The 14,784-nt window shown below is 40.2% G+C and overlaps 1 protein-coding gene and 1 long non-coding RNA gene across 4 annotated transcripts in view; one reads left to right on the forward strand and one right to left on the reverse strand.

Moving 5' to 3' along the window:
- The window catches only part of LOC127570637 (uncharacterized), a 61,962-nt gene that overhangs the window by 45,558 nt on the left and 1,620 nt on the right, over window positions 1-14,784 (forward strand). The gene's annotated exons all lie outside the window — the stretch shown is intronic.
- The window catches only part of LOC127570635 (ubiquitin-conjugating enzyme E2 E2), a 145,269-nt gene that overhangs the window by 6,613 nt on the left and 123,872 nt on the right, over window positions 1-14,784 (reverse strand). For all 3 annotated transcript variants that reach the window (XM_052016378.1, XM_052016377.1, XM_052016379.1), the window contains one exon: window positions 771-918. In XM_052016378.1, the coding sequence (XP_051872338.1) occupies window positions 771-918 (148 nt within the window). The remainder of the gene's footprint in view (window positions 1-770; window positions 919-14,784) is intronic.

The following is a 14,784-nucleotide window of genomic DNA, read 5'->3' on the forward strand; positions in this document are numbered from 1 at the left end:
TAGAGTTATATTTAAATATGTTACCCAGAGGCTGGTTTATATGTGGTTAATCTAGCTAGAGAAAATTGTGTGAATATTTTGACAAGAAATGTTATGAGCCTCTTGTAAAGGAAAAGACTGAGGAGAGTTAGAGAGCATTATGTATTGTACAGCCAGGTATAATGCAAGATCACTTTTATTTCTGTACCTACCAAGATACTTAAATTGATTTAAATTATCAGATAATGACCGAACAAAGGTAAATGTTTTAAAAATAAAGTTTATCGACAAAAGAATTTGTGCAAAATCAGCCTGAGTGGCCTAATTTCAGCTATTTAAGAAATTGAAAACTTTACTGGAGCTAATATTTCTTCGGAAGAAGGAAATGCCAATTTTATGAATTATCTTCAGTGAACATTTAAAACTTCATTGTACTTTGAATGTTTCTAGAAACTGCCAGTTTAGGATTTATTGATTGTGCACGTAGTCCTGCTAAGATTTAGAATGACTCTCTTTGTTCAGATATCTTTGTTAAAGATATCTCTTTAAATTGTATGGCATAAATAACATATACCCAAGTTATCAATGTGTAGTATGATGAATCAAATTACTTGAGTCATAAAATAAAATATCATAAAAGCCTAAACTATACAATAAAGCTGCCAGCTGAAACCTACGAATTGCGAACAACCAAAAAAAAACTTTATGTACTTCCATTGCTTTTTTCAGCATTTGCAGATTTTTCTTTTAAAATATAAAGCCAAGGTTTAAAATTATGTAATTCCTCTTACCAGGATTGCAGTCTGTTAGAAGAGAACAAATTGACAGAAGAACCTTCGAAATGGTCAGTGCTGGGCTCCAGTTATCCTTCAGAATATCCAGACAGATCACTCCTTGGCTGTTGATATTACAATGATAGATTCTTGTTCGGAACGTCACCTGTCAAATTAAGGTTAAAATCAGGTTTCACAGGAATTGTGGTCATTCACTTTCAGATGTTCAAACTGCAAAGAACTATGAACTAATTTCAATAAAATTGTAGCAAAGTAAATGAGGCAACTTTGCTGCACTCAGAGGATCAAAAGGCTGACATCAGCTAGTTTCTGAGAAACTCCCAAAGTGCCATTGCTGCCTCAAATAAAAATATACATTCAAAAGCTAACCAGATTTTCTATCACTTGGGAAGCCAGATGGCTCAGGTTATCCAGAAGGATGGTTTCACTTTGCTACATGGTTAATTATTTTTCTGGCTTCTCTGGATGAATCCTGTAATATAAACTGGGTGTTTATCGCATGTCAGAAGGGAACATTATAGAACTACTTTTTGAAGTAGTAGCACAACTTAAAAAAAACCGACTCCAGTGAAAACAAAGGAACTTTTACATTGACAAAATGACAACCAAAGGTAGTTTGCTGCAGGTACATGATCCTGTCAAATATAGTGTGATAACTTTGGGGGTTCCAACTATATCATAAACCCAAATTTTAACTGGATTACAATACTTTTTGGATTGAGGTGACACATGTTGTGATAATGATGCATCCACCCTGCATTAATTCCTGGGCACATCATTTCCCATTTCTAAACATCTTAATGTGATTTGTAGAAGCATGATGTTGTTGTGTGCCGTTAAAGTTTTTTTCTGAATATTAGCTCCATTAATCCGGCATACTTGGACTTTGGTGATGCCGCATTGATAGATTTTCAAGATGATTGGATGTTATTCTAATTATTACAGCAATGCACTTTGATCTTTTTTTAAAAGTGATGTTACATAGTGGTATAATAAATTCTCCAGTGAAGTTTAAAGAGAACACAGGCGCCAGTGTGTTAAAGGGAGCACTGGTACTGGGGTGTCGGTATGTCAACGGGAGTGCAGGAACTATCGGTGAGGGAGATGCTAAACCATTGGAAGATCCAAATAATCAGATAGCCATTTATTGGCGTTTCACTGTAATCACCAGAAACTGGATTTTTAGTGAGCTAAAACTTTGTTGCATTTAGTACTGAATTCGTTTTGCTCAAATTCAAATATGGAATAATGTTAGTGAATTTATTACCCCAAAACAAGAGCTAAAATGGACGCACCATTCCTGATCAGACCTCACACATTTTGAGTTCAGCTCCCATTAATGCTCCCATTAATTGCTCCCATTAATTGAGTCCTGAAAAGCACACTCTCCGTGGCAGTCATGCATTTAGTGGCTTCCATGAAGGATAGAAGCCTCAAGGTAAAGGGAGACAGCTCTCATATTCACAAGGGACACAAGTCCTGGTCAATGAGATACATGCCAGGAGGAAAGTTCTGTGCATCAGGCATTATCCTCTAAAAGTGAGAATCCCTGCAAAGTGGAACGACACAGAAGGAAATCTCATGTCCTCACAAGCTATATACCACAGTTTACCCCGTAGAGTGCAGATCCTTAAAGGCAAATGCATTTTTTATTTCATGTAGAGTCCCGAGTTCTTTAAGCAAGTAGCTGATCATCAGGAAATACAGAGATCACTTACACGGGGCAGAATTTTTAAAGTGCATCAGGAGAGTTTTTCAGCTAGTATGTAGATAGTCCTAGAGAAGGGGTAGAACATAGAACATTACAGCACAGTACAGGCCCTTCGGCTCACGATGTTGTGCCAACATTTTATCCTGCTCTAATATCTATCTAACCCTTCCCTCCCACGTAGCCCTCCATTTTTCTATCATTCATGTGGCTATCTAAGAGTCTCTCAAATGTCCTTAATGTATCTGCCCCCACAACCTCTGCCGGCAGTGTGTTCTACGCACCCACCACTCTGTAAAAAAAAACTTACCCCTGACATCCCCCTTATACCTTCCTCCAATCACCTTATAATTATGCCACCTCGTGTTAGCCATTGTCGCCCTGGGAACAAGTCTCTGAATGTCCACTCGATCTATGCCTCTTATCATCTTGTGCACCACTATCAAGACACCTCTCATCCTCCTTCTCTCCAAAGAGAAAAGCTCTAGTGCACTCAACCTATCCTCATAAGACATGGTCTCCAATCCAGGCAGCATCCTGGTAAATCTCCTCTGCACCCTCTCTAAAGCTTCCACATCCTTCCTAATAATAAAGCGACCAGAACTCAACACAATACTCCAAGTGGGTCTAACCAGTTTTATAGAGCTGCAACATTACTTCATGGCTCTTGAACTCAATACCCCGACTAATGAAGGCCAACACTCCATACGCCTTCTTAACAACTCTATCAACCTGTGTGGCAACCTCGAGGGATCTATGGATATGGACTCCATGATCACTCTGTTCCTCCACACTGCTAAGAGTCCTGCCATTAACCTTGTATTCTGCCTTCAAATTCGATCTTCTAAAGTGCATCACTTCACACTTTTCCGGGTTGAACTCCAACTGCCACTTCTCAGCCCAGCTCTGCATCCTATCAATGTCCTGTTGTAATCTACAGCAACCTTCTACACTATCCACAACACCACCAACCTTTGTGTCATCAGCAAACTTACTAACCCACCCTTCCACATCCTCATCCAAGTCATTTATAAAAATCACAAGATAAGAGATCTTTATTAATCACATGTACATCAAAACACACAGTGAAATACATCTTTTTGCGTAGAGTGTTCTGGGGGTAGCCAGCAAGCTTCGCCATGCTTCCAGCGCCAACATTAGCATGCCCACAACTTCCTAACCCGTATGTCTTTGGAATGTGGGTGGAAACCGGAGCACCCAGAGGAAACCCACGCAGACACAGGAAGAACGTACAAACTCCTTAAAGACAGCAGCCGGAATTGAACATGCATGCTAACCACTACACTACCTTTTGCCTGCCCTAAGAGCAGGGGTCCCAGAACAGATCGCTGCGGAACACCACTGGTCACTGACCTCCAGGCAGAATACGCTCCATCTACCAACACCCTCTGTCAGTACTGCACCTAACCTTAGGGAATGAAGCTGGGCAAGTCACTGAAGTGTCTGTGGGTAAGCATTTTGGGGATAGTGACCATAACTAAGTTTCAAGATAGTTATGGAAAACGATGAGGGTGGTCCAGAAATTAAGGTCTTGAATTAGTATAAGGCCTAATTCAATATCATACAACAGGACCTGGCAAAAGTAGACTGGGTGGCTACTTGTGGCTAAATCTACACCTGCCACGTGGGATTTTTTTTTAAATAACTAAAATAGTGAGAGTTCAGGGCCAATGTGTTTTTGTAAGGATGAATAGTTAGCAGGCAAGTCCAGGGAACCCTGGATGTCAAGGGAGATCAAGGGTTTGATAAAGAAAAGAAGCATATGGTAGGCTTAGAGTATTAAAAGCAGGTAAGGCCCTTCAGAAGTATAGAATGTGTAAGGAGGGGAGGTGCATAAAAGAGAAATCAGGAGGGCAAAGCGGGTCCACAAACCATCATTGGCAAACTAGATTAAGGAAAATCCTAAGGTGTTTTAAGGTATAAAGAGCAAGAGTAACCAGGGAAATAGGAGGACCTGGCAAGGACAAAAGTGGCAATCTATGCATGGAACCGGAGGATGTGGGTGAGATCTTACTTCTCACCTGTATTCACTAAGAAAAGGAATTTTTTTTTCACCCAGGTGGTTGCAATTTGGACTGCACTGCCTAAGGTGGTGGTGGCAGCAAGTACTTTCACAATATTTAAAAAGTATCTGGATGAGCACTTGAATTGCCAAGGCATAGAAGCCATGGACCACATGCTGGTAAGTGGGACTAGTATAGATGGATAGTATGGATGTGGAGGCCTGTTTCTGTGCTGTTTGACTCTATGTTGTAGTAAGCCACTTAGGTAGGGATTCATTCAATCCTGTGCTATAAGTGCAGGTAGACATGCAAAAATAGATATGAGGAATCTTTGTGTCACCTGAGCTCCACCCACCTGACTATTGATGTACTACGCAGATGGTCATGGCTGGAGTTTGGGGAAGGTCACTTTGCTTGCACTGGGGACTATGAATTTGCAGGATCTTTTGGAAACCTCATCAATGAGTCCCTAAAAGCCCATGCCAATAATACTTCCCTCCTCTACTCTGCTGGGAGATAAGGTTGTAGATATTGCTCCTCTGCAAGCTTTGACTCATAGCTCTCAGACTTGGTCTCCTGGCTAATCTTCCTCTGGCACTGGCTGCAGTCTAGAATATTCAGCATGCACACAATGAAGTCTGCATCTGCTTGGTGTGTACTACAGTGTTCCCCTGGACTAATGCAGGGGAAATCGCAACCTGAGCAGGCCAACAGTGTTTCCTGCTGGTTTTCTGGTATTTGGGAGGTTCACGTTGAAGGAGTCATGCAAGCTTACAGAAAACAGGGCATTCACCATCAGGAAATTCTTCTTGTGCTTCACAGCAAATGGAACATTGAGGGAATGTAAATTTTTTTTTCTTGATGAAAAGGCCTCTGTTATTAAGGGGAATCCTTTTGTGCACTTGCAGTCAACAGCTGTCTCCATTCACTGGAAGTCAGCAGCACTGGATACACAACATGCCACCTGCTCCTCACTGAAATCAAAATAGATGAAATAATTTCTTGTGAATACAGAGCACAAGTGATCTCTCTGATACAGTAGTAAGCAACAAACTGAGAGACATGGCAGAATTCAGCAGTGACCAGTTGAAAGGATCCTATGATGAGGAAGTTCATGGTCGATGTGATCTTCACCCCTACGGAAATGGTAGTTCAGGCACAAAGAAATGTGTGAAGTTCTTCCAGCAGAAAGTCACATATCTCCGTGATTACAGCACTGGTCAACTGGGCCTGTGAATACATTATTCCTTAGAGAGGTCCAAGGAGAATGAGGCTTCTCTGAAGATTATGTGGAAGGAGCAGCTTCTGAGCTCCTACTGCTTTCTGCTCTGACATCCCAAACCTTCCGTGTGACCATTCATGGCCAAAATAACACTTCCAGTAATGAAGTGCTACTACTACTGAAAAATCCATGGAATGAGCATCTCAGTAGCTAAATTCTAGAGAAAACACTTCTGTTACTTTAAACTCACACTATGGACTTTATAAGGTGTTTCAAATGTCTTCAATTAATTCATACAGAGCTCCATCAGATATCCTGATGTCAGTAGGGTGGGTCTTTAAATCATGATTTAGTAGTGCAAAGTGTTCCTAGTTTGATTGAGGCTGTATCGTGGCAGAAATACTGTGTTGAGTTTTGATCTCCACTTAACACTAGGACAGGCAATGCCAATTAAAACTTGTGAAACACTGCAATAAATATTCATCTTTTAAAGCCAACTGGTTGGAAGGGAGGCAAGACAATACTTTTGCTATGGGTTTACTCACACAAAGTCATAAATCTGAAATATTATCTTTTTTTCTTGCTTCACGATTATCCCTGATCTGTTGAGCACTTCCAGTACTTTTTGTCTTTACTTCAAAATTTTCAGCTACTACAGTTTTTTTTTGCTTTTTGATAAGACTGAGATTGGGCAGGTGGGGTTAATGAAGTACACAGCAGGTTTTGCTGAACAGACATCTGTATTCACCTTTTGCTTATCAGGTTTCTCACTCCCATTACTGGGGAAGAGTGTGTGTCCCTATGTCTCAGGTTTCCTACTACCCCAAGCAGCACAAAAAGAGAGCCATCACTGATGTGGGCACACAGCATTTAATTTTCCTGAATGTATTCTTAGTCTTCACTAGCTTCTAAATCTCAGATCCATTTCATTTATGATTGCCCTTTAAATGTTGAGCTGAGATTGCCTTCTGCTGTTTCTCATGATACCTTACTGCTGTGTAATTAATGCCAAGCCTGGAAGTGAAATTATACAAGGTGGCTGCACTAAAGTTACATACTGTATGCCCTGAACTTCTCAGTTTTCTCAGGCAAGGTGGTATCTGACATCCTGACTCCAACTGCACCTTGAGTTAATATTGGGACCATCACGTCAAGATTTTCTATTATGTTGTTTTGGTGTACATCCCTGACAGAATTGTCTATGCCCCTTTCTCTTCTTAATTCCACATATCAGCATCTCATACAAATGATATTGATATGCAGCTCTCTCCCTCCATTTACACACAGCCACTTCAAAGCTTTCTAGACCGTCTTGTCCAACATCAAAGCATCGAGTCAGAATTTCCTCCCCCTGAACATTGGGATGATCAATATTCTTTCAAACTCTATTTCTGTGTCATTAACTTTCTCCTTTTGGCTGCCCACTCTTTTGAGGCTGAACCTAAGTATTTGAAACTTTGCACACTGTTGGAACCAGAGCTATTCTATTCTTCATTCACGTTGCTTATGTCTTCCTCTGAAAATGTGCTTCTTTCTGCCTCCATCTCAGCACGCCCACTGCTTAAAATGCTATTGTCCAGATTCTATTTTGCACCAAGTTCTATTTGCTCATCTCCGTTGTTTCAATTACATACTTTTGGTTGCCTAGCACATTAAAATAAAAGCCTTGTCTACAGAAAATGCTTTGGCCTCTGCTATTACTGCATTCCCTCTTAACTCGGTTTCCTCCTGAACTGTCAGTCCTTTGACTCTTAGTCCTCTCCATTTTCCGCAGTAGGCTCTTCAGCACCCTTGATCCTACTTTATGGATTTTTTTCCCCCTTAAACACATGCATTTTTATTTTTTCCTGCTCCTTTTATCAATTTTGGTTACATCTGATTTTGCTTTCTATGGCTCAGCTTCCTTCCACTATATTTCCATGTGTGATATACCTTTAGTTTTTATTACACATAAATGCAATACAATACTGTTGAAAATAACTTGGTATAAAGTGCATCAAATCTGTTTCCATGATCTGTGCAATCAATTGGGAATAAAGAACAAATCAGTTATGACATATGGTGATAATATATCATAATATAAACTGTGGTTAGAGTTACCAATGCCATAACCAACACCATTTGGTTAGAGAGTACAACTGTCATGGCAACAACATCAACACCAGGCACCCATTAACTTATGAGCAAGACTACAAACATGTTCACATCACCTGGGTCATAACAGGTGTTAATGACAGAATCACAGAATGATTGTAGTACCAAAGACCATTCAAACTCTCGAGTTCATACCAGCTGTTTGTAAAGGCAATCCAGCCAGTGCTTGTCACCTGTCCTCTCTCCTTAGCCATGCAAGTTTCTGCTGGAAGAAGCATTTCAAAGAACTTCTCAACTGTTCTTGATTTCATTCCACAGTGCACCATCTGATCTAGTCTCAGTGCTACTCCAGTCCAACAAGACCATCTAGCACTAGAAAACAAGGCTGTTGAAGATCCAAAACTTGATGGAAAGGAAGTAATGACACCATTTCACAGCATCATTTCCCTCATCTGGGAAGAGGTGGCCTTCAATGATGCTATAATCACAATCATCTTAAAGAAATTATACATCTGACTGCAATAACTACAGGGAAAGGGACAAGGAACGTCACCACTAGCATCCACCTCAATTTGCCTCTCAGTGGCTGAATGGCTGCTCTCTGAATCAGACTGTGGATTCCATCCATCAAGAGAAACAATGGACATTTCCTTCACTGTGCAACAAATCCAAAAATAGTGCAGGGAGCAGCATCAATCACTATTCATAGACCTTTTCAACCTTACAAATCCTTGACTCTGCTAACTGAGATGGACTTTGAAGAATCCTTCTCAAATTTGGCTGTCCTCTGAAATTTGCCATCACTCTGTCTTCTACATGATGAAATTCTAACCAAGGTGTTCAGCGAAGACCTCAGTCTCCGCAAACTGAGATTACGCCAAGGCTGCATTAACTCTTCAAACTCCTCGACCTTTCTCACTATAAAAGTTTGCCTCCGATCATGAACATCGAATTCTTCCACTTCAATTCCCACCCTCTTCTCCACAACCCCTGCCCCCACCATGCTTCTTCTCTTCTTCCCTTTCCTAGCCTCTCTTTTTTCTCCCTTTTTTTTCCTTTCTCTCCGTACCTTTGACCCATCCCCCGGTAGATCTGCTCTCCCCTCCTCCCCCGTACCTGCCTATCACTAACTCTTACCTGCATCTACCTATCACCACTTTGTGCCCACCCCACCTCCCCTCTTTTGTCCACCCATCACTGCTCTGCTTTTCCCTCCTATATATTGGGCTTCCCCTCTTCTTATCTTCAGTCCTGAAGAAGGGTCCTGACCCGAAATGTTGACCGCCTGCTTTTCTCCACGGATGCTGCCTGGCCTGCTGAGTTCCTCCAGCATCATCGTGTTTTTCATCCAGATTCCAGTATCTGCAATCCCTTGTTTCTCTTTCGCCTCCAATCTATCTAGCTTCCTGCTAGGATAGTGTTAGATACAGGATGAATAGGAAACCATTCAAACTATGTCACCTCCAGTAAGCTAATTGGAGAAGACAGATGACACTTGTGTAAATACACATGATGAGCCAAGTTGCAAGTCTATGTCTACTGGGCAGCTACACTCCTGTACACTTTTGGGACACAGATTACTACAGCAGATACCTCAAAGCATAAAGAGAAACCACCATTGTTGTCCCCACAGGGTTCTCCAAATCTATTGGCAGAATGAGCAAATGATCATTGCTTCCTCTGCCAGGCCAACATCCCTGGCACTGAGAGCCCAACTGCACTTAGTCAGCTTCAGTGAGTGGGCCACATCATTTGCATTCTTAATATCAGACTTCTGAAATAGACACTCTATTCTGTAGTGGAAAGAGATTACCAGGATGACCCAGCAAACAATTCAAGGGTGTTCTCAAGGCATCCTTGAAAAAAATGTAACATCCTCTCCAATTCAGAAATCTCTGGTCAGTGAACGATTAAGATGGAAAGCAGCATCTTGGAAGGCACTGAGAATTTGGAGTCTCTTTGGGAGCACTTGGAAGCCCAGTGAAAATATTGGAAGTATCATACTAACCACCCATCCAGTCAAGCTCCAACTGCTCCACCTGTTCCAGAGTCTGTGTATTCTACATATGCCTAATCAGGCACAGCACTGGAGTAGAAGTAAGTCATCTTCAAACCACAGGGGCTGCTTCTTGTATATGTGTGACCCAGCAATTCAGAATTTGGACACACCATTTATGATGCGCTTGTGTTTTAATGATCATAATCAATCATAGTGCTTGTGTTGATTTATTGTGAGTGATCATGATCAATCATGGTGCTTGTGTTGATTTATTGTGAGTTATCACGATGAAACATTTTAATAGCTTATGATTGTTGAATCCATTTAGATGTGGTATTGAAATTTGAATTTGGGTTTGGCTTTTAAAATAACACTCCAATAAAATTTCATCTATGGGGATAAAGTTTGCAGCTGCTATCTATTTGAATTACAGGTCCAGGATCTTCATATACTTGGATATTTCTGCCACAGCAGTTTCCCTGGTAGCATGCAGTACAAAAGACAGCAAAACTGTCACCATTCACTATCATTACAGGATAAAACTCTGAAATCCTGCAACATGATGACACTATAACCAAGGTGTTCACGAACAAGATCTTGCTGTCAGTGATTTCTTGCTTTTCTGTGGGTGTCCAATTTCCAATGTTATCAGCTGAATCAAATGAACTGATGAGAACAGTTACTGCATATATCTTGCTGTAAACTGTGAAAGGTTGAAGTGTAAGTGATTCGTTAATGATATACCAAATCAGTGAATTGTAATTCTTTCAGACAACTATTTCAAAATATAATGGATTCTAAGATAATAAATATTTTTAAAGTTTTTATTCATCAATATTTCAGCTTCTACTTTAATGCCATGTATGTTTCAGTCTATTTTGGCATCTGTAAAACATTGATTAAAAATTATGTTGGAGAATTCTTCAGTGTAATTGGGCCAGCTCAATCAAAATGTGGTTGCTGTACAGCAGAAATCTCCCTGAACTGACACCTGACAACAACCAACATCTGGACAGAAGTCCACACGGGAGTTTACTAGATCCTTGAGGATAGTGAGTGCTTGCACCAGCGAGTAGTGCAAAACCTGGGGCCATTATTTATGACTGTTGATAATCCAAGTCAATCCCTGACTGCCTACTCAGCCTAGTTGGGCTGCGAAATGTGAAATGGTAATCTCATGCCTGTAGCCACAGCGCTACAATATCTTTGGACTGACTGCCTTTATGGATAAGTCAGCAATGTTGATTTAGAATCTGGCTGTCTACAAATGGATCTTACATAATTATTTTCTCTTCATGGTACTATGTCTCAATAGTCTCTGGTGAACAAACCAAATATCTCATGTGAAGTGCCTCTTAATTTTCATGTTTTTTTAACCAAAATCCATCAGAGTATTCTACAACTACCCTTTTCCAAAAAAATAAACTATGCTGCAAAATTAATTTGCATTGAGGACATTTTCCACTAAAACTTTACTTGCCAAGTAAAGGAAGAGACACGCTACATATGTAAGTACCAGTTGGCTCCTAAAGTAGCCAGTTCTCCTAAGAAATGTGTTATACCTCTCTCCAGCACTGACCAAATTGAATTAGTTGGGAGCTACAGAAATCCATATGTGAAAATAAGTGCAAGATTACCATGGGAAGACTGGAATGCAGATTTGAGGTTACAGTCAGATTTGCCATGAATTTAATAAAAGGCACAGCAGAGTGCCTGAGTGACTGACTTCTACTCCAGATTATTTTGTCTATAAACAGTGCATTTAAGTGAAATAAGTACTAACAAACTATTTCCAGTCTTGAGGTGGTTGTATTTAAGCATTTGATCGGATTTGATTGCAAATTTTTAGCAGTTTAGGTTTGTAATCAGTGTTAAAAATGTTGGAATTTTCAGAGTTATTGAAACTATGCTTATACCTTTTAGAGAAACACCATTTTAAGTTACTTTTCACTTTCTCTCCTTCCCTGAAGGCAGTGATTTTAAGGTGGGGTTTACTTGCATGAGAGTACATCATGTTTAAATTATCTTGTGCAAGCAATTATTATTAATATGTAAGTCAAGTCATTAGACAATTTGACTGGAGAATTTTACAGCCAAGCCCAATTCTGTTCTTACTCTTGGGCTAGATTCCACATGATTCCAGTCCATGCCTCTCATGATATGTCTACAGTTGCACTTAACTTTTGTGGCATACAACTTCCAATGTCTTGCCAGCGTTGCTGCTGCATACATTCTATGAGGCAGAGTGGTCCGGGAGCAGCTGCAAGGCTGCAGCAGTGGAAAGTGAGGCCCAGCCCATAGAACATTTAAGTTGGCCTTCCAAAAGCTTAAATGCCTTTTCCATATTTCTGACTTTCATACACAGATGAAAATTTTAAAATAATACACTGCTTTTTTCTTTTTTTTTGATGTCAGGATCGCTGTTAAGGCCAGCATTCAATACCCATCTAGAAATGTCCTTGAGAAGTTGGTGGTGAGCCACCTCTTCAACTGCTCTCATCCTTATGGTGAAGGAACTTCCACAATACCAATGGTTATGAGGTTCCAGGATTTAGACCTGGCAATAGAGAAGGAACAGTGATATACTTCCACAAGTGGATGATGTAGAATTGGGAGGGGAGCCTGCAGCTGGTGTTGTTCAATGCCCCTGCTGCCCCTACAGCTTATAATTTTACTGAACTACTAATGGATTCAGTACAATCAGGCTATGGAGGAGTTTCATACTGCAATCAGTGTTTTGACTTGAATAAGAGCAGGATTGCAAAGTGACTATTATAACCAGGAGTTGAACCAATTTTTCAGTCACTTACTAGGCTAATTGTGCTGTCTTTACGGCTAACCAACTTGTGATTATATAATGAGCTCTGATCAGTGATTAGTTCTGTGATGTCCTAGAAATGTACAACTTAATTGTTTAATGGTTAAACACCGAGTCCTAGAAATACCTGTAATAGACTAATTTGGTCCCCTTTATTGTGACTACTGAAATATGTTCTTTTTGGCATAGCAAGGATATATTTTTGAACAATTGCTTGGCAGTTCCCATTTCTGTCCTTGGCCTGTAAATATGCGTAAATGTCAATAAGGAACTCAAATTTCAACATAATATCCTTAACCAAATTGTATAGGTTTGGCATTAGCTTTACTTTTTGTACTCTGTGTGTTACATGTAAAATTGAGTTTCCTGTATGAGGTTATTGCAGCTTTATCAACATGTCAATATTTAGCTGACATCCATATTGCCATATCCAGGCTGATCTATGTCTATATGGGCTGTTCCTCCAATGATGCAAATGTAACATTTTCACTCTCAGCCTTCCTTCTCTCTGTAAGGTCCTACAGCAATACAAAAATTCCTCAAAGAGTACAATGAGAAGTTTCCATGTAAAAACAATTTGTTCTTGTTAAAAATTTAAATTCTCTGTATTTCTACATCTTTTAGGCATTTGAAAACCAGGTACTCTCCTAATACTCCCTCCCAAATGTATTAATCACATTTCTCAATGATAAATTTCATCTGACATCTACCTGTTCAGTTCTACTAACATGGCCACGTTCATTTTAAGTTCCACAAGGTACACTTCACACTCCCAGTTTTTGGGTCCTCTGGTATCATTTGGCACCTTGACTGATTTGGCACCTTGTTTTAGAATGATTGATTGAAGTCAGTGGAAAAAAAATATGGTAATGCATAAAGTAGATGTCAGTTTGGACTCAGTATGCCTTCTATTATTGCCGTTCACCAGTTTCACCCTGCACACAGTGAGAGAAGAGTGACAATCTAAACAGTCACACCAGAAGTACACTATTGTTTATGTGTCTTCACGTCATAAAACAATCCATTAATTTATATTTTTTGTGTGCTGTCCTTTAATCAATTTTCTATCCATGCCGCTACCTCTCTTTAACTCTTCTCTGCTCACTGATTTGCCATTTTACTCCAAATGCATTAACTTGATGCAAATTTTACAAAACATAAACCTATTTCTACTTTAACTATGAGCATACATGTAATAATCCTTCTGGCTGCAATTCTGCCAAGAGCAAGGCAAAAATAGCTCAAGAAACATGAACAAAGAATGAACAATCAGTGTGAATCATAATAGCAAATGCACATATTCCAACATAGACTGGATCAAAGTAGATGTTTGGTAAATGTAGACGAGGCTTGCAACATCTGATGCCAGTACCAAGACCTGTGTGAAAACTAGGATCTGAAATTGAACGACCAAGCAGCATAGTGGATGAGAGGTGACTTGACAGAGGTGTACAAGATGATAAGAGGACAGTCAGCGACTTTTGCCCAGGGCAAAAATGGCTAACACGAGGGGGCATAATTTTAAGGTGATTGGAGGAAGATATAAGGGGGATGTCAGAGGTAAGTTTTCTTTTACACAGAGAGTGGTGGGTGCGTGGAATGCACTGCCGGCAGAGGTGGTGGAGGCAGATACATTAGGGACATTTAAGAAACTCTTAGAGAGGCACATGAACGATAGAAAAATGGAGCGCTATGTGGGAGGGAAGGGTTGGATAGATCTTAGAGTAGGATAAAATGTCAGAACAACATTGTGGGCCAAAGGGCCTGTTCTGTGCTGTTATGTTCTACGTTCATAAATAATAGCCTGCCTAGATAATTATGGGAACTAAAAAGTTTGATACAAGTCCCTACAATGAGGAAGGGAGGGGGAAAAATAGGGTCTCTATTGTTTCTATTTCTACAGTGGTGGCTTTTGTGGCATGCAAGGGTCCCACACTATGGAAAGGGGAAATTATCAACATATTGAAATCATGGTACTATAGTGTAATTTGAAATCTAATTTAAAGCTATCCAGGGCTCAAGAAATAGCAGGAAATGCTGTGGATTCTTTTAGGAGCCAGAAAGTCATTTACAGCCCTCCAAGAGGACTGAAATGCCTCCCCCTCCTCTCAATGTGATCGCTGTCCTCCCATCTGTCAATTGTGAC

Source organism: Pristis pectinata, chromosome 5 (genome assembly GCF_009764475.1).
Source record: "Pristis pectinata isolate sPriPec2 chromosome 5, sPriPec2.1.pri, whole genome shotgun sequence".
In the NCBI taxonomy this organism is placed as follows: Eukaryota; Metazoa; Chordata; class Chondrichthyes; order Rhinopristiformes; family Pristidae; genus Pristis; species Pristis pectinata.